Source organism: Pelodiscus sinensis, chromosome 8 (assembly GCF_049634645.1).
Source record: "Pelodiscus sinensis isolate JC-2024 chromosome 8, ASM4963464v1, whole genome shotgun sequence".
NCBI lineage: Eukaryota > Metazoa > Chordata > Testudines > Trionychidae > Pelodiscus > Pelodiscus sinensis.
The window spans coordinates 7,553,575-7,574,897 of NC_134718.1; the positions used below are offsets into that span (position 1 = coordinate 7,553,575).

Here is a 21,323-nt window from a genome sequence, read left to right on the forward strand (position 1 = left end):
CATATGTGGGGGATTGTTGTTACTTCTTTTACTGTTTGCAAAGTGGGTTATTTTTGGTTTTTGACTGGTCTGCATTTCATAATTTTCATTTCTCTCTTGAGCTTAATTGAGTAGTGATGACTAAAATCCTAACCTGGCGTGGCTGGAGTAATTATCCCTGTGGTAAATTGCTGCTCCTGGATGTAGCTGGCATGTCCCTGGAGCCCCTGAGAAAGGCAGAGCAGGGGTCTCCACATGCTGTCCTTGCCTGCAGACAACACTCCTGCAGCTCTCATTCATCAATAATGGGGAACCGTGGCCAGTAAAAGCTATGGGCTTCTATGAGCCTGCACCCCAACCCCTACCCCAGGCTGGTGAAAGTGAGTGAGGATGGGGGAGCAAGGAGGATGGAGTGAGCAGGTGAGGCCTCAGAGAAGGGGTGGAGCAGAGGCAGGGCCTCAAAGAAGGGGCAGGAAGGAAGTGGGGCAAGGGTATTTGGGTTTCAAGTAGATCTTACATTGTCCTTAAATTGAAAAAGTGAACTTGTTGTTAAAAAGGTTGGAGACCACTGGTTTAGAATGTTAGCAGTATTAGACCTTTAGAAATGTAATCTATACAATAAAGGCGCAGTCTTAGCAGTGTTTGGGGAGTAGAGCAGGGTTCCCTCTAAGCCGCGCAGCACAGCTTCACAGGTGATTAATCAGCGCCTCCCAGTCAGAGGCTCAGGGCTTCATGCATGGAGCTGACTGACAGGGGCGGTGCTGATTAATCACCTGTGAAGCTGAGCTGCTGCCCAGCTTAAGGGAACACTGGAGTAGAGACAAGCTGGCTCTTCTATTTTTGCTTCATGTTCTGAGTATTTAAGATGCATGATGATGGAAGGGCATTAGATAGCATTATTAATCTATAGTACTGTATCTTGTTACTGATACTTAAAATCCTTTGTTCTAGACAAAGGATCATTTAGGAAATCCTTAGGATGCAGCGGTTAATCTCAAAGTTCAACTGTTAATTGTAGATGAAAATTGTTTGGAATTTTACTATGAGTGGACAAAAATATTAATGTAATGAATACAGTTAAAGAGGCAAGATACCAGTTAATCAGTCCAGAACTCTCAGTATATTTTTTTGGATGCTATTGCAGTGTAACCAAAAAATATCAAGAGTTTGAGGAAGAGAATGAAGATAGAACATGCTTAGAATGAGCTACAGTCTTTTTTTTCCTCTTCACAATAAGGTTTCCTCTTTACTATTGTTGACACTTGATTATTTTTGCTAAGACTTGAGATGTCTGTCCCGCTCCTGACCATGAGTGCCAGCCTCAGTGCAGTCTGTCAAGAAGTGGGGCAGAGACCCCCAAACTGGTTATATATTCTATAATTGGGTTTCACAAATTCAGTAACAAATGTGGACTCCTTAAGCATTATAATAGTCATACCATGGCATCAAAGCTTGGCAAGCTGGCCTTGATGATTGCTATACACCAAAGATCACAAAAGATTCAGTTTTCTTCCAGTCCCAAGAGACCAGTTACTTACCCAAGATGAATTTGACCTCTCACTAGAGATAATGCTTTTAGACAATCCTATAATAAGCTAACTAAATATTTATAAATTAGGCAAAAGAAATGAATTACATAGGTTAAAATAGGCACACATGTATATACAAATGAGTTACAGTGAATAGTTTTAAATGATGACAGAGCTGTAGTAATGGCAGCTCTGAATGTCTTTTATGGCTAACGCAGGTTGACTCTAGGGATCCCTTCTTGTGTTTGGTAGCTTCAGTCATGTGACAATCTAAATAGCAAAAGAGCAAAAAACAATTTCTTGTCATCTATTTTTTTTTCTTCTTCCAGAATTTGAATGGGCGATTGACCCTTTTGCACATAGTTTCTTCATCAGTATGGAGGGACAATTTAAAAAAATTTGTGGTGTCACTCAAAGGCTCATTTAGTTTTGATAGGATTTCCTGATGAGCAATGGACGATCCCTCCTGACTAGGTTTACAGTTTCAGAGAAAACATTTTTCATGGTTATAAAGTAAAAACTTAAATATTATCTTTTAGCATGTGAAAGAGAAATTTATACATGAGATTAATGCATGCAGCAACTTACAGGCATTTTATGTAGTCTAAATACTAAACACATTGAATTTTCATTCAGCTGCCATTAGTTAGCTTCAGTGACTTTGCTGAATAGAGTAATTGAGCTTACAAACAGAAATTTTCTTAGCATTGAATTTCAGTGTGATATTTTAGCAAAGTAGGCTGTCTGACCCTGACAGAACAAGTGCAAATAGGGATGTAAACTGTTATTTAAAAAGTTAACTATTTAAACACTATGTTTAACTGGTTGACTGGCAGCCCCCCACCCATGTCTTGGTAGCCCCAGCTGGGCTGTAACAGCAGCCCACTGCACCATGGATGCTACTCAGGCCAGCCTCACCATGCTGCAGGCAGAGGGCTGCTCTGCTGGGCCGTGGGTGGAGCTGCTTGGGCTGGGCTTACTATGCTACGGGAGTGATCATCCGGATGGGCCCGCTGCTCCATGCTGTGGACAGGAAGGTGCTCTAGCCTGGTTGGGCCACTGGATAACCAGTTATCGGTGAGCATACTGGTAACCAATTAACTGGTTATCCCTTTACATCCCTAGTGCCAAACAATAACCTGCATGTTGCTGAATGGAAAATTGCTTTTAATGAACACTGGAGTTCAAGTAGGTATGATGAAGAAGTTACAAATACTTAGATTACAGGAAAATGATAGTCTTCAATAAGGAGTGGATTGGTAATGAGATCCAGAGCCTTTCATCTACTGGAGGAGAGTTGACTACCTCCTGAATAAATTAATTGGCTTTCTGTTATGTGCCTAGCAATCGGTTTGTCCATCTGACTGTCTCACAGGCTTTATCTGCACAGCAATATAAGACCATGCTTAGTGGGACTTCAGTCAACTGACTTGTGTAGATAGTGTCTATTTTGTAATTTAATCCTAGATTAAGAATTTTCTGACCCATGCTCAAACCTGAGGCTCTGCACTTTAGTGTGCAGACTTGAGTCAAAGTAACTGTGTCCCAGAGTACTCGGCGCTTCCCCTCCCCTCAAAATGTGGCTGTTGTAGCTTTAGGACCTGTAGTTGACTTTGGGAAAACTTTATTTCCCGCCCTGCACATTACTAAGAAGCAGCTTGCTTTGCAAAAGACTTGGCTACGGAGATTGAGCCAATCAAGCCAGGAGGTTCTTGGATAGTGTGCTGACAGATTGGTGATGAGAAAAAAATTGGTTACTGCAGTTTGCAAAAGGGATATGTCTTCCATTTTCAGTCAAATGGTTTGCATGTTGTTGGGAGAGAGAGCACTAAGGAAGTTCTCCTCCATAGAATTGTAAGATAGTTCTGGATAACTTCTGGGACCTCTACTCTGCTAAGAAATAGAGCTTGGTCTCTGAGACCTGTGAGCTTGGACCCTTCAATCCTGCAGGGTTTTGGGTCCCTTGAATCAAGCCCCAGGTTAGCACAATTGCAGTGTAGACACAATAGGGATTAGCTTGAAGCCCAGACTCAAACACAGGCTTACATTGCAGTTTAGGCATACCCACAAATCTACAATCATAGCTAATGATAACTGGAAGTATCTGCAGATGGGCTAATGACTAAGTAGGCCTGGAAATGAGTTTCTCTCTCAAAGTGATTCCACCCGATCATGGTTTATATAGCGTAAGGGAGTATTAGGAAGTTTGCCCTACTCCTGCCCTATGTTCTGTAGATAAATAGAGAACTGCACTTTTAAGATCTGTCAATCTTGCTCCCTTTATCATCACAAAAATAGAAAACCCATGTTTAAATGTATTCTTAAAAACCATTTTTCTTTCTTCCTTCATGTAACTGCTTTCTCACACTGGTACTAATTGTTTGAGCAGCAGCCGAAATTAGTTTGACTTTTCAATTTATTTAGCTAAGAACTATTTTCAAGAGTGTGGCTAAATGAAGTTCTCTAAAAAGTAGAGGAAAAGGTCAATTTAAAAATGTTTACTTGTCTGTTCTATGCAAACTGTTGTACATCATAGTAGTATTTACACTCTCAGGTATATTCTTTTAAGAGTGTTTGTATCTGATGGGGAGAATGGTACTAGTGAGAAGAAAAAGGATGCATCTAACTAATACCTGTTTCTTCTGTCATTTTAGATCTCTTATAGCTAATCTTGCTGCTGCCAATTGTTACAGTAAGGAAAAACATCTTGATCTGGAGAAGAACTGGAAATTGGTGGAAAAGGCCAAAGTGTATTACATAGCAGTAAGTTTGGCTTATTTTAAAGTTGTGAAATATTTGTTTTTGTGCTCAGTTTCTGTAACACTGAACTACTACATGTCCATTCTGCTTATGAGGTAGGCTGTCTTTTGATGCTGTTGAGAGAGAAAATATTTACTTCTGTTGTAACATGACCTGATTTATTTACCTTGAAGTTTACATCCTTGTAAGTGCATATAGTTGTGTGTGTTCTTAAAATGAGCATAGGAAGCCATAGGAAAGTGAACACATTTTAAAGCGTTTTTATAATAGTGCATTTACATTTCACATTTCTTGGCAAATTGTTGTGAAGGATGCACAGATTATGTAGAAAAACACTGTTGGCCTAATTATTCACTGCAAACAGTTTGAGTTTATTTGTGTGAACAATCTTAATTGCTATTTATTCCATAGTAATTACCATGGCAGCTTATAACTCAATATTTCAGAAACAATGATAATGACAAGTCTTTTCAATATGGGAGAGGTGGCAGGCTATGATTTTAATGACTAAACCTTACTTCTGGTACCAACCTTTAGGGGAAAACAAAAAATAGTAGCTTCACAATTAGTATTCAGAATAAATATTTCTTATTTAAGTTTTTTTTAATTTCAGAACTAATCAAACCATATTAGTTGTATTTGTGTAGACAGTATTCTACCTAAATATAAGTGGTGATTTTTTTCATCTTTCCCTGTTGATATGATCTGTAATGAACAGCAAATGTATAAAACATCTATGATAGATTAAAACACATAATATGCATATAATATACCATTTTTGTATGACAGCTGCTGCCATTCCGTAACCTAAGTTATTTAGGAACAGCTGGTGTAAAAAATTGAGTATCCAGGAGGAACAAGTACTTTGAAAATAGTTATTACTTTTAGCTAGTGTTAATGTCTCCTACAGCCTGTTAGCGTGCACTGCTGTAGGCTTTATATGGTTGGTACTGATTCTTTTGTATGGCCAAGGCTGCGCCTTTCTACCTGTCAAACAAATACTTAAACTCAGAAGGCTGTACAAAAGGTTATCCCATTGCTTCATTTTTAATTTATACTTTTAAGAATGTACTGTGATTTTAATTTCAGATGATTATGCTGTTGTGTGTTTTGAATGCCAGACTTGGGGATGAATGCTTAACAGGCTAAAAATTGCAGGAAGGGTGAGAGTATTGTTACATGAAAAAGAATGACAAATGTTAACCAAAGCTATACTGCACTACACTGTCTGTTTTATACTTGCATATAATTATCATTGACTCTTAATGTGTGATTCTCAGTTTAATAGTTCAGGGAAAGTTGGCGAAGTTGCATAATGGGGGAGGGGAAGGAAGAGATTTTGTTGTATAGGAGTAGTCCACTCTACGCTGAGTTCTGTTTTTGAAGCCCATCTTCTGTGTTCAAGCCTTTAGCTCATCCATATGTTGTGGATCTGATTTACCATACAGGTTTGAGCTTATATTAAAAGTAATTCTTGAAGTCTGATAACAATCCCTAATTGACCAAGAAGCTCAAAAGATAGGAAATAAGTTTATAAAACTGAAGATATGAGTGTATTTCAATGGAGAAATTAATTACTATGAAGAGATGGAAAATTAATGGAAAGGGAGGAGTCTGGTAGGAGGGACAGTTATATAGATCACAGGAGGACTACAAGGGGCCAGAGACGGGGACCAGGACAGCTATAAACCCATTGGCTCAGCAGGGGGCAAAGGTGGAGGGATAGCTATCCCCTATACACTTCAGAGAGTTTGTCTGTTTGTGTATCTGTGTCTGTCGGTAGGTTTGTTTGTCCTACAGTTGGGGGACATGCACCACTTCCCCAGTTGTGTCCGCTGTGGCTGCAGCAACCATGGACAGGCGCTTCTCACCTGGTCCCAAGCTGCTGCGGTGAGAGACGGATGGGGCTGTCCTCTCTCCCTGGTGCAGCCTGCATACTGAACCCCTCATCTCCAACCCCACCTCAGAAAAAATTATTTAAATGAAGAAAAACAAAACTTATGTGAGTTAAGGACCCAAGCAACACCTGGTAAATCTTCTAGTTCTCTGAGGGAACTCCTTTTAAGTTCTTAATCATTAAGACTATTTTTCAAATAACATCTCTACCAGATTTTAAAGACAGCAGCTTTTGCTTCAGAACATTCTCTCTTATCAATCCATAAAGACAACTTAATCTGCTGTCTTTTATGCCCAAACACTGTATTGTTTTTGCACCAGAATCAGGATACTTAGGATCTCTTCTCTTAAAGACAAGGCATCTCAAAAACTTAGGAATAAAAAATGCCGTACAATTCTGCTGAAGTGGACAGAAGGCCTTGGAGCTGTAGAATCGATTCATATATTGGGATAGGCCAAAGAATAGACATAAAGCTAATGAGCATTCATATGTATTAAGACATTTTACTGATGTATGCATGAAAACCTGGTCCTGAGGATATCAAGCGATTCCATCTTCTATATTCAAACAGGTAATGCTTCCCTAGGATAGTAGCAAATATTGTGTTATTCCCTCTGCAAACTTACTACAGTAGATACATATGACTTTTCAAATACAGCATTCAACAGAACCTCATTAATATGAAACTCAGCCCTGAAATCTGAATGAAAACAACAACAACAACAATGGAGCCATGGCAGAAACTTAGAGGGAATCTGTGTTACCAGTTATCAATATAGTAAATTCATTTTATCCGTCTGGTGAAAGATCTTGTAGACAGACTGGGGGAGAAACTAGCGAAGAAGAGAACCTTGAAAACCATAGACTGGACAGGCTGAATCACTTCTGTAAATTTAAGAAAACTGAAAAAGATATCAAAGAAGAAAAGGAGAAAATAGAAGTATGGTTGATTCTTTTAGCTTTGAAATATTTTCTTATTTTAGCAGTTATTCACAATGTTTTACAGGTGAGTATCTTCAAACCTCTCTCTTCCACTCTCTAGTCTTAATTCAACATAACAGTGTCTTCCATTGGCATTGTATCCTATGGATTCTTATCCTCATTTCATTCTGAACCAGCTGAATTTCTGGTAGGGAGTTACAGTTCTTGCCAGGCTTTAATGTTGGCTCACACTAGGGCATTTATCAGCCCTTTCTCTTCTTCAAAGTTTCAGTTTAATTTCAAAAGAAAGTGAAGAGTTCTGCCAACTCTAAACATCACACCACTACCAGTTTCTATAGTCATTACTAGGCTGTGACCTGAAGTTTTCACTGTGATTTTATTTGTGTAAGACTTAAGTTTCTTAGTGGTTTGCTTCTATTAATATGTACATTCTTTTAGGCCAAATTGTGGCCAAAATTTTCAAATTTGAGAGACCTAAATCAATATTTATGCTCCTGATGGTTTGATTTTTTTTCAGAGATGCCTACCATTTTTGTGATTACTTAGTCATCTAAATAGGAGGATTTATTGTCAGATGACCACCTGCAAAACTTGTTGGAAACTTCTGCTGCTCAGCACTGCTGAAAGTCAGAGTACTTATTTATGTGCCTAAGTTTAGACATTTCTGTATTTTAAAAAAATCCACATATTTGGAAGGTAACATAATAAAAAATTTATTAATATTTCCTTTGAATAAAGGCTGTCTATTGGAAAGCAGAAGAGAAATGGGGAGGGTCTTATCCAGATGTTTTACTTTTTATTTGATTCTGTTATTCAATTAACAGTGTTATATATCCACACGGAATTGTCTGCTTACCCAATAACAATAGGGAAGACGTTGAGAAAGGAAGAAGTGCTTGTCTTTATTAAAAGTTGCAGTTAACCAAGTGGGATTTTAATTCAGGAATGATGATTTAAAGTTTGCTTCCTCATGCAGACAGAATAAAACTTTTCCCCATGTAGAGTTTGCTGGTGCCATAAAGGTGTTATTCTCTGGACTTATTTTTCCATATGTCCCAATTAGCCATCCCCATTTCTCCGCATTGGTCTTTCTCCGTTTGCTCTCCATTACTATACCCATATTAATTTGTTTGCCGTTGGAAGCACTGAGTAGGCGAAGTACCATAACTTGTTGCTGTTACTGCATTTATACCTTATATCTTTGTCCCTCTCAATATAAAAAAACATTTTTTCTGCTGGGTGACAGAATGACATCGTCATGCTCTCACACTCTTTGGCTGCGAAAGCGACCAGAGACCAGGCTGGAGGGTTGGCAAGCGTAGCGAGCAAAGGGTGAAGCCCACTAGTAATCTTAGAAATTTCTTCTTTGCTTTAGCTCATTCTCATAAACAGCTGCCCCTTACTGAGTGTGTTGAAATGACATGATTGATTACCATTACTGTTCTATTTACTAACTCATATGTTAATGTGGTAGCGCTTAGTGTTCGGCTCTTAAGAATGTTAAACTAATCTGATGACTCAATTAGAGTATCCAAATGCCTCTTCACAAAACAGGGAAAACCATAGATTATTGGTAAAGAAATGGCTCTGAAATACTTTTAGTTGATGAGTGTTTAAGGGTAGGCCAGTGGACAGGAGTGGGAGATAATGGGGGAAATTGCCCAGAAGCCTAGATGATTTCAAAGTCCTGCCACTGGCCACACAGTGGGGGTAAGGCAGGCTTCCTCACCCCCATTCTGCACTTCAGAGCCCCTGACAGAGGCATGTGCCGGTTGCTTTCAGAAATCACCAAAGTAAGCTCCTTACCCCTCCTGAAACCCAACTTCCTAGAGCCTGCACCCAAACTCCCTCACATAGCCTTACTTCTCACCCCTCATGCACTCGAATTTTCTGCCTCAGCCCACATCCATATTTACTCCCTGAGCCTACACTCCACATCACCTCTCACACCCAAGCTCCCTCCCCAAACCTGCACCCCACATTCCTACTTGCACTCCAACCTCCTGCCCCAACCTGGTGAAAGTGAGTGAGGGCTGAGGAGAGTGAGTGAGTGATAGAGAGAGGGGAGGGAGTGAGCAGGGCCAGGACAGAGTGGCCTCCCAAAACAGGGTGGGGTCTCAGGACAGAGGCAAGGCAAGAGTCTTTGCACAACTAGACATTTGGCAACCATGCCAGATGGGCATATGGAAATCCTGGCTGAGCCAGAGGAATATGTTCAGAAGCCAGCCTACTAGTACTTGCTGGATAGCAGCTAGCACTGCCCAAATGTCAGATGAACTGTGTCCACGTGAGCGTGTCTTGTGCATGCATGAGGACCCATTGACTGTTCTGCCTCTAGGCCCAGAATTGCTCTTCGTGGGCCTGTTTGAGAGAGGGAAGAGAGGCAAGCTTTTATTGAAGTGACTTTTTGTTAATGAGAAAGAGAAGCTTTCGAGTTCTAGGAAGTATCTCAATTATATCTCTAAAAAGTCTTTTTTTGTGTGTGTATTCAGCGACTTTTTGAGTAGTTAGTTGGCAAACAAGGTATGTTATGTGGCTCAGCCCCTTGGAAGACTGTGCAGGATCCATATTTGCATCTCTTTTAGCCTGGGTGCCTGCTTAATGCCTCTGATGCTGATTTTTTTTTTTTTTGCGCTGGTCGTGCTTGAAACTTCCATGTTCCTCAGTACCTGTGAATTTGTAAGAAAGGAGACAGGGAGGTCAGACTTTTTTACTCTTAAGTTGTAAGTGTGCCCAGATGCATTTTGACTTCACTTCAGAATTGCAAGCTAACAATCTGCTTTCTGTCCCATTTCACTCAACATTTTTGGTCATAAGATGCTAATTCACCATCATCCTTGAGATTTTAAATTTCCCTATGTTTTTTCATGGAATGCTAATGTATTCAAAATTTATAAAACTTAAGGCTTACTCATATGAATAAAAAAAATCAGTGATCCCAACTGTCTTTTTGAAGGATGATATGCCACCATATGGCACCCCATACTCCTTAAGAATGTGCTAACATTGTAAACTGATTACTTACTTACTTTTTTTGAACAGTTGTTATTTTTGAAAAAAAAAATTTCTGTGAACACCTTGTTTTTCAAATGTTTTGTTTAACATTGTTTGGAGAGAAACGCTTGTACATCTTATCTTCTCCGTCTTCCCTCATTTGTAAAAAGCTCAAGTAAAAAGGTGACGGATTTTATTTTTCCTAAATGTAAGTATATTTTACTTTTCCTTGATTGTTTTTTGAGGGAGCAGTATGGGTGGCAGGAGTCAGGTAAGGTGTGCAAAGTTACTTTACTTTTTTCCCTTTTAATAAAACCAAAATTTGTTGAAAAAATTTGGAATTTTTCATTTTGAAAATTTTCATTTAAAAAAAACCTAAACACGTCAGCCAAAATGAAATTTGGCAAATAATTTTTTTGTTTTGTTAAAAAGACATTTTTCCCGATAATTCAAACCCCCCAAAATTGACTGTGGCAGCTTCCATCTCTGTAGTTTAGATGAGGATTGCAGGGATGCCGGAATAATACGCCTGTTATTTCTAAATATATTTCAAAATAACGGTCACGTTGAAAAATGCGAAATTGCTATTTCGGGATACTTCCGGTATTCTGAAATAGCCCCACTGTCTAGCCATAGCCCAAGCAAACTGGAGAAGCAGGTTCCCATGATATCTTTGACAGACCAACTAAAGCACTATAGCTGTTGTTCACTGCTATTGGCAGCATATGATGATGGCCTTTGATGGCATTGTATTTAAAATAAAATCATTTAAATCTGTTTAGATTACATGCATGTATTTAAAAAAGAACAACGCAAAATATATTTTATGATGCACTGAACAAAAAAGGAAGCTTTTGAGTTTTGACCATTTTTTTATTTGAGGGTTTAGTATGTAATATTATTTAAAATATATCCATTAAATTAAATTACAGTTTAATACTTCAGTACTTCTGTCTATTAATAGCAAGTGTATAATTTTAATGGCACCTACTTGTCAAGTTTATGTATTTGTTTTATAGATTCTGTTTAAAGGACCACATGTCATGTATTTTCAATGGGTGATAATAAATATAGTGACGAGGAGTCCTGTGGCACCTTATAGACTAACTGAAGTGTAGGAGCATAAGCTTTCGTGGGCAAAGACCCACTTCGTCAGATGCATGTACCTGCATCTGACGAAGTGGGTCTTTGCCCACGAAAGCTTATGCTCCTACACTTCAGTTAGTCTATAAGGTGCCACAGGACTCCTTGTCGCTTTTGCAGATTCAGACTAACACGGCTACCCCTCTGATACTTGAATAAATATAGTATAATATGCCTGCCTGATGGAGGAATAGTTCTTAAATCTCCAACGTCCAGCCTATATTTAATTACATATAGAATGTAATTTTTATGTTTATTTTCCTGTGGTGCCATCTTGTCTAAGGAGAGAAATACTGTGGTAGTATTGGGGCTTGATGGTGGAATTATCTGGTTTCAACATGAGTCTGTCAAAACATTAGCTTGATGTAAGCAATATGTAGTACAGCTTAAATACTACTTCACAGCTTTTTGTTCTTTTTGCATGGTTTTTGGTTATTCTGCTTTAAAGAAAAATTCTGATTGTTATAACAATGTAAGTATAAATGAAGTTTCTTTTGTGCTGTCTCCTCCTTTCAGAGGTATGTTCAGTGAAGCTTTTTTGTAATTTTGTGATATGATTATGATACATTTCAGATGGTTTGTGATTGGTGTTTTGAGATACGTAAGTGCTTCCCTATGCATCACTCAGAGACTGGTAGAAATCAAAATATCCACTAAGTATTTGTAGCTATGAATAGCTATCTGCCCAGTGCTCATGCCTCCACTGATATGCTTAGCCGTAATTCTCCAGCAACATTTCCTAAACAACTGCATCTGCTAAATGGCATTTCTGAGAATAATTTATAGATCTGTTAGCTGGAAAGGGACCGTTCTTATTTTCTAATCTGATATCAAAGAGGAGGCCACAGCTAGCAGTGGACGATTACAATATGTCACTGGCCCTTGGTATCTTGTCCTTTACAAAACCACTCTTTTTTAGGGTTGTACTTTTGGCAGTTATAGAAGACAAAGAGGGTGCCACCTACAACAAGCAGGTCCTGCAGCTGTGTAGAAAGGAAAATCCATTCATCATTCATAGGCGTTGCACTCGTTACCCAAATATTTCCTGTCTCATATGCAATTGAGAAATAGCAACAACTTTTTCCTGTCTTTAAAGAGAGGAAAACTTAATCAAAATGTGAACAAAAGGTCTTGTAAATTTTCAGCACAGTGTATTGAGTAATGACATGATACGTACAACATATTTTGAAGATAACAATGAAGTCTCACCCTGCCATCTCAGAATGTGATTTTATACAGAGATGTCTTTGTCACTGCCTTCTCAAGTAATTTAACTGGAAAAGAGCTGGGTTCTGTTTGCTTTTTGGGGATTTTGTGTATGTGAAGATGATTGCTTCATACCTTGTGGAGGAAAAAAAATCCCGTAAGCACTATTACAGAAATGTTACCCACACTTTCCTCAAATAGCAAATTAATAGGGCTCCATGTAGCAAAGAGAATAAAAATGTTAGTTTATAAATGTTCACCTTTAAGTTACGAATGATATTTGTTTATATGTGGAATATGCACATTCTCTCCTACTCCCTGCCCCATCCCAGTAGCCTTTAAATTGCAGAGAAACTTCCTCAGCGCAGTCAGCACTGTAATTAGCGAAGCTTGGTCACTGCTCCTCTTATCATGTGATTTTTAAGAATGCATTATTAGAGCACTTACACAGCCAGTCTAGCTGCAACAGCCAGACAGCAACAGCAGTGCCATTTTACACAAAGAAAATGTTGAACTGGAGCCAAATGTTTGGTGGCAGTGTCTGTTGCTAGGAAATCAAGTTCCTGAGGCGATTAATGACAAAGCAAGCAATAACAAGGAGGCAGAATTACAGATTTAAAAGAGAAAAAAGTGGTTGGTGTTATAATTACCCAAAGAAATCCGCACTCATTAAATTGGCTGTTTTTATGATTGACTTTAATTGGAGGTTAGCTCAGATATTTAGCTCCTTTCCCACCCCTTTAAACACACACATGAACATAATCTGTAGAACTGCAGACTTGTTTTTCTAAGCATTGAGAGGAGCTTGCCCTGTAATTTGATCCCCACTGACAGATGCATTTTCTATGCTGCCATTTTGAATTAACCTATTGTGCAACAATTTTCCTCAGCTCTGTTGAATAAAACATCAAGTCTTATTACCTCAGATGGATTTGATAAAGTAAAAGAATGTACTTCTAGCTGAAGCAGACTATTTGCAGTGAATTCAGTGATAGAACTCTGCCAACAAGCGTCAATAATTTCTGATATATATTTAAAGCATGAGGCAAGGGAGAGAATACATGGGAGGTCTTTTGGGAAATATTAAGTTGACAGTGACCTCAGTGTAATATTGCTGTTTGCAATAAAGTTGTTACCCAAGATGAGGGCTTTCTGATAACGTGGGTGAACTAATACAGTTTTTACCAGTACTCTGATGTATTTAATTAGAATGGTTTAAAAAATTAACTGTTTGGTAGCTTCTTTTGGGCCATTCTTCTTGGAGATAAAATTCTCCCTCTGAAATTTGAACTTAATAGAAACAGATTTTTTTTTTTCAGAAAAAATTATTCTCTCATAGGAAAAACAAATCTGGTATTTAAATCCTGTTCTGTTTCGTTGATCATTTTTCAGTTCTACAGAAAGAACTGTTTCTACCTTATATGACTAGTAGTAACTGAAAAATTATCATGATAAATTTACAGTACCTGTAAGTGAACATACAGAAGTGGAACAGTAAGAGCTACATGATGTCACAACTCTGAGTTCCTAATCTGAAACAATAGAACTGCAAGTATTCTATCCAGTAATATGCACATTGCTAATCAGATGCCATTGCCAGGCTGTCTGCTTTGTTAAATACCCAGGTTCCCTGAGGCAAGGAGACAGCTGCTGTAACTACTATGAAATTTGGTAGCTCAATCTATTTTTGCTACCCTTGGGCTATCAAGCTACTGTTAATTTAGACCACCCCAATTGGTACACTTTAGGGATTTTTTTCAAAGTGTTTGTAATTAAAATGATAAAACATCATTATTACTCTGAAGATGTTGTGTACGTTTTGCATTTGACAGATACCTACAGAGATAAACCCAGCATGTAATTTTCATTGACAAAATGGTTGTAATAGCATTTCCCTTTTAAAAATATATTGCTTTCTAGAAAAAAAATGGGAAGAAGGAAAATGGCATGCTTTTATTTCATTAGTAGAATTTGTAAATGTGCTAGAATACTAAACCAGTCTGCTGGTAATGAGCCGCTTCAACTGCCAAACCTGAATCAGCCTTTGTGCAAGATAGGCAGTGAGTGAAAACAGATATTCATCAGCCCGAACACTACCACCAGGGGGAGAAAACCTTGGAGCATATAAATCCACATTGATCTGACAGTCGGCAAGCAGATTTTGCAGCAGAGGCCGGCAAGTGTACTTATCCTGCTCTCCCAGATGACTCTGCCTTTAGGGACATTGAATCTCAAATTGTATGTAAAGTCTGGGCAGACTTAACATACTATTTAAATGTAAATTAAAAAGAGAAGTCTCCATTTTCAAGAGAGCAGAGGGAGTCAGTCTGAAGGAGATTTTTACTGCTATCCTCTTGCTTGTTAGTTTTTAGATGCTATACTTATGAGGATGTAAGATTTTAGTCTCCTACCATGTTTACTTTTCTTACGACAGAAGATCTAAAAAACAAAACACAGATAAATTTAGAAGACATTTGCTGCTGTGAGTGGCACTGCTATTGCTGCTGTATCATACGATATTAGCGGATGTCATTTTTCCCCCTAGTATACATAGGGCTTTAAACATTCATTAATGCATTCATTCCAGAAATATTTTTAAACTATTGTAAAGACTCAGCTCTGGCATTTGAAATTGACGTTATCCCCTGTTTGAGAGATGTTTTTGAAATAAAAGAGAATTTAAAAATAAATATATAAACTAAATTAAGTACAACTGATTCGAGTTCTTGGTTTTGTGTTTTTTCTACAAGAGTTAATTTGAATTTCATAGAAAGCAGTGGAAGGCTATGTAATTCTAAAAACTGTATTCTTTATGTTGATCATTAAATACTGTAGTAAAAAAATGCAGTCCTGAATTCTTCAGGCCTTGTCAGGAAGAAAGCCTTCTAAAAGTACAATTTTAAAGTAGTGTTGTTCTGAAAATTTACTATAAATTAGGACTACTTTCCATAATGTTCCGATTAGGGATGTTAAATTTAGATTAATTGGCTAATCGAATAGTTGATGCAATTTGACTTGTCCTTAGTCGATAAAGGTGCCTCCACCTTTGTAGTGTAGCAACAGTTCAAGGGCTGTTGCTACACTTCAAAGGTGAAAGCGCTGTGGGGAGCACAGGGCCAGCGGGGGACTCAGCAGTCCTCTGTTGTCCCTGTGCTCCCCATGGCGTTTCAAAGCAGCGGCTCTGTGTGGAGCCCAGGGTCTGGCCTCGGGCCCCACGTGGCGCTGCCACTTTGAAGCATACTACCCCCCGTCTCCCACTGCCTCTTTCTGATAGAGGCAGCAAGGGGAAGGGGATAGTCGACTAGTTGTTCACATTCGTAATTCAGATCAAATGTGTTCTGATTTACAAATAAAAAGATTTGTCCAGCACCATTATCTGCACATTCAGCTTGAGAGCTGACAGTCAAGTTGGCTGAGCATTGAGACCTAGAGACCAAATCATAACCTCATTTATGCATGAGCAATCATAATAGGAGAAAGTGGAGTTGCAGATATAAATGAGTATAATATATGCTGCTCAAAAATTGATACAATGGTAATGCACAAGAAGGAAAGGATGCAGTGAGCGATGGGAACAGATGGAAGTGTAGTCTCTTGGGGATTCCTTCTGTAGGACTTTCTATACTATCAACTAGGACTTTGATCCACAATTTGAAATGTTTTATAACCTTCTGAAATGTTTTAATTGTACTTTGTTTTTCAAAAGACTAAGAGCGTGCCTTAAACAAAATTAAAGGAGAAAACAGTTTGTTTCCTTGCTTTTATAGAAAGCAAAATTAGTTTTATTGGTCTCACAATAATTTCCACGTTCTTTTGTAATTCAGAAGTGCTATTTATTTCTTGGCTTCTACACCACCTAAACAACGAATTTTTGCATGGCATTAATACACGTAGAATAGTGGCACTTACTTACATCTGAGAGAGTGGGAAAAATTAGGGCAATATAACAATGCCAAGGACACTTTTTAATACAACACAAAATTCGTATTTAGAAAAACTAGATGATGTTTCTACATAAATATCTTAAGTTATAAACATCATAAAGATATGTGGCATGCAGAACTAATGTATGCTGATATAATAGCAATTCCATTTTGGAGTAGCATGGCTGTAAAGATTCTGTGAAGACACTTCTAGAAAACTTTCAATGATGGTACATCCAAAACCACAAGAAATAAATGAAATATGTACTATTTTGTAATTGGATTTTCCTTTGCTCCATTCAGTGCATTTCCTCTAGACATTTAAAACTGTTAGCCCTGAAGGGAAGGAACCACTTATTTTTCTATATGTTGTACACCAGCAAATGCTATCTTTGCTAAATAAATAATGAATGTATTAATGGGACTGATTATCATTTCAGTGAGACTCAGCTACTTGTTAACCCTATCTGAAGAATTATAGCCCACGTAGGCAGTAAAGTAGCACTTCACTGAGTATACAAATACAGGTTGGATCTCCCTGGTCTGACACCCTCAGGACCTGATTGGTCCTGGATGAGGATTTTTTCTGGATCAGGGGAGACCATTTCAGGTCCCCTACTACCTCCTCTCCCCCTCTCTCCGTGAGCATTCTGGCTCCCCCCATAGCCCAGCTGAGCCATGCATTGGCTCCCAAGCCCTCATCCTCCTGCAGGGTGCCGGGGCATTCTGATCCTGGAACATCTGTGGTCATGGCAGACCACTGATATTGCCGGACCAAAGAATCCTCAATTTTAGAGGTGCAACCTGTATTAAAGATCTTGGAAGAACAAGAAAAAAATAATTGTAATGCTAGCAAGAGTCTGATTTAACCAGAAGAGCTAAGGATGCTTTGGTCTTGTATGCATTAGAAAGGACTCTTGTTTGCATTGATAAGTCGGTCGGTTTTTTTTAATGCATAGACCAGGCCTTGGACTTCCTCCTGACACTATCATTTAGCTGCTTGTCCCTAGGTGTTGTTGTATATCTAAGTCTTTGGTTCTGAATCTGTGAAATGCTGAGTGCCTACATACTTAGGACAAGAAACAATGGTTAAACTGCAGCAAGGGTGGTTTAGGTTGGACTGGAATAAATTGCCTAGAGAGGTTGTGGAATCTCCCCCTCTGGAGATATTTAAGAACCGGTTAGATAGACATCTGTCAGGGATGGTCTAGACTGTGCTTGGTCCTGCCATGAGGGCAGGGGACTGGACTCGATGACCTCTCAAGGTCCCTTCCAGTTCTAGTATTCAATGGTAATAATACTTAGAGACCGGTGGATGAAAATAGCTGTATATAATGTAAACGTTACTGTGTTTTATCACATGTATGATATGTTGTGAAGGCAGATGTTGCTGTTCTTTGCAATTAGTTCAGTGGTCAAGCAGTGGAATTGGGTGATGCAGTGTAGTAATACCTCACCATTTGAGACCTGGAAAGTGGCGGTAGTAGTAGCTGATGGTATCCAACATGTAAGGTGGATTCTTATTCTAGGTACGTCATTCTAAGAGTGTGTAGTGTACACCATGGACAGGTGGAACAGCATTGAAGTGAATGTTTGAGGAAGGCAGAGGCAAGAGGTACAAGTTATCAAGGAGTGAAAGGCCAATGGTGGATTAGGCATTGAGCCACCAAGGCCTGTGCCCAGAGGCCCTGCACAATAGTGGGGCCTTAGAAAAATGGGTTCACCTGTGCCCTGATCCACTCTACTTGCCTGCCCAGTGTTTCTGCCAGAAAATGGGGTTGGGACACTGAGGCTTGTCCCTACTTGTCAACAGGAACACTGGGAGAGTGGAGCGGGACAAGGCTCCTGCGTCTTAATCCCATTTCCCCACTGGCGTGCCAAGGTGCTTCTCGTGAAGAGTGAGTAAATAGAAGAAAAAAGGCAGGCAAGTGGGATAGGTTGGATATCATATTTGCTCTCTGAACCTATGCAGTGTAATTATGGTGAAAAAATTGGCATAGCCTTGGGGGAGAAAGCACAGTATTCTGAAGAGATTTCTCTATACTTTGATATTAGTATTGATGGGCAATTCGGCAAAATTAAAACATAGTGTGCCTTGGAAGATTGTGTGTTAAACTGAACCAGTGCAGTGGGAGCTCAAGCAATGTCTTCCATTGGAGGTACATCAAAAGTGAGCAGCATTCCTGGGTATTTTTAATAGCATTTTGGCACTCTCTGTGCTAGTAGTTCCTGTGATAGCTAATCCCAGTAGAGTTAGGAAAGAATTATTTTCATCCTTAGGTATAAATGTAATACCTTTTCCGGATTGCAATCAAAACTTCATTGGAATTTTCTTCAGTTTTATATATTTCACTTCAAGTTGAGGATTCTGTACCTTATTGTATAAAACAAGTAAAGCAGCGTGTAGTAACTGGAATCCCTTATCATTTCATTGATTTTAAACATTCATTTAATTTTAGAGCAGTGGCCCATTGTAGAAATAGATTTATAAATTGCACTGGATTGGAAATATTCAGATATACTGTAGGTCCAATTTTCTTATAAAAAAAAAAAAGAAGTTTTCAATGAGGGTTGATAAAGGATAGTAAGCATTCATTCCTCAGAACTAGTGCTGTCCCTAAGTGCTTCTTTCAGCTGCTGAGAATGGTCTGAAGAGATACTCTGTTGAGGGCTGTAGATTCTTATCTGCCTAATTGAGCCATCATTTGTTGACAAGAGTGAAATCATGTGACTTGCCTTAATGCATTTCTCAGTAACAGCAGGAGGCTAGAATGTAGTTGATGTACGGGTAATGCCAATAGAAATGTTATTATAATGCTCATAGGGGCCTAGGGTGTGAAATAATTTGAGGGTGATATTAAAACAATACAGACAATTTTCTGAATCTTTTCATAGGGTAATTTTGGGAAGGAAAAAAATATTATGTTGATAGTAATTTTGAAAATACTTAAACATTTCTTATTAGAAAGCTCCAAAAAGATTGGAATATTAAGTTAATTTATATGCTGTTTTGTTTTATTCCCTGCTATAATAATTAATAGCTAATATTAGAATGGAAAGCTGCTGGCATTTTCTCTTCAAGCAAAACTGTTATAGTACTGTTGTCAGTTGCAGAGTTGTCAATTCATATGTTCATCTTCATGAGGTGATGATTGTACACTAGGGAAGGGGGTGACACAGCAACTTTAGCTCTTAGGTAGCTGTTGGAAAATGCTATTTCTAACTGCCCTGTAATTCAAGGAGTATTATGGCCTTTTTTTTTCCAGTTCATGTGATCATATAATCTCTAAGGCATCACTTAAATCAATGTTTCTCAACCTTTTTTATAAAGTACCCCCTTTAAAAAAAATTATAAGTATACCCAGTACCTACAGTTTTCAGACACACAACTTAATGGTAGCTGGGTGGCAATGACATTTTTGGGTGTAAAAAATAAAAAAATAATAAAGCGATGTAAAACTTAAAACAAAAATTCAGTTTTTTCCAAATTTCAGTTGCGTTGACGTACCTCCCCAGACTTCTCTTGAATACCCCTGAGGGTACTCATACCACTGGTTGAGAAACACTGACTTAAATCACAGTCAGATTCCCTAACCAAATTTCTCATATTATAGAACATAGGTTTATAGGCGTACTTCTGTCTTCTGGGAGTGAAATGAGAATCTTTTGTGAAAGATGTCTACTCACAGAAAGATGTCTACTCAGAGAACAGGTACATTTGATTATACAACGGTCTCACAAGCAACAGAACTTCCCCCACATAGGGTATGTCTACACTGTATTCCTCTTTCGAGAGAGGAATGCAAATGCAGCCGAGCGAAACTGCAAATGAAGCTTGTATTTGAATGTCCTGCTCTTCATTTGCATAATGGTGTCGGGCGCTTTTTCAAAATACCCTATTTCGAAAGAACGGAGTCTAGACGGGGTTATTTCGAGAAAAAACCCTTCTTTGGAAATAACCCTTACTCCTTAAAAAATGAGGTTTAAGGGTTATTTTGAAAGAAGGTTTTTTTCCTCAAAAAAACCCCATCTAGACTGCATTTGTTCTTTCGAAATAAGGTATTTCGAAAAAGCGCCCGGATGCCATTATGCAAATGATGCATGGGAAATTCAAATCCGCGCTTCATTTTCAGTTTTGCTCGGCTGCATTTGCATTCCTCTCTCAAAAGAGGAGTGCAGTGTAGACATACCCTTGATCCCTAGAGCATATTTTTTTAAAGAAAAGTATCAAGACTTAATTTTTAAAATGCCCAGTGATGGAGAATCCCCACATGCTTGGTATATTGTTCCAGTAGGTAATTATTCTCTCGCTCTTTAAAATTTATACCTTATTTCCAGTCTGATTTAATTTTGCTTTAATTTCTAGGCTTACTTTTCTCTGCTAGCCTGAAGAGCCCATTATCAGATATTTGTTCCTCTTGTATGTACTTACAGACTATGATCAGGTCACCCTTTAATTTCTCTTTGATAAGCTAAATAGATTAAGTTCCCTGAATTCATCATTCTTAGGCATGTTTTCCAATTCTTTAATAATTTTCATGGCTCTTCTCTCTGGACCCTCTCCAATTAATCTTGAATTGTGGACATAAGAACATGACACAATATTCTGGTAGCTGTTTCAACAATGACAAGTATGGAGAGAAAATAACCTCTCTACTCCTATTTGAGAGTCCCCTGTTTGTGAATCTAAGGATCTCATTAGCCCTTTTGGTCCTAGTGTCACACAGGAGCTCATGTTCAGCTGATTATCTGCTACAATCCCTAGATGTTTTTCAGAATCACTGCTTTCCAGGTTAGAGCTTATAAGTATGACGTGCATTTTTTCCTGCATGTAGCCATATATGTTTAGTTGTATTAAAATGAATATTGTTTACTTGAGCCTATCTTATCAACTGATAGTATCAGTGATCTGTCCTCTTCATTGTTTATCACTCCTCCAGTGTTACTGCA

At 38.5% G+C, this 21,323-nt stretch overlaps 1 protein-coding gene across 4 annotated transcripts in view; it reads left to right on the forward strand.

Annotated features, from left to right (window-relative positions):
* Positions 1 to 21,323, forward strand: part of ADK (adenosine kinase) — a 419,027-nt gene that overhangs the window by 198,888 nt on the left and 198,816 nt on the right. For all 4 annotated transcript variants that reach the window (XM_075935762.1, XM_075935764.1, XM_075935763.1 and 1 more), the window contains one exon: positions 4,163 to 4,271. In XM_075935762.1, coding sequence (XP_075791877.1) covers positions 4,163 to 4,271 — 109 coding nt within the window. The remainder of the gene's footprint in view (positions 1 to 4,162; positions 4,272 to 21,323) is intronic.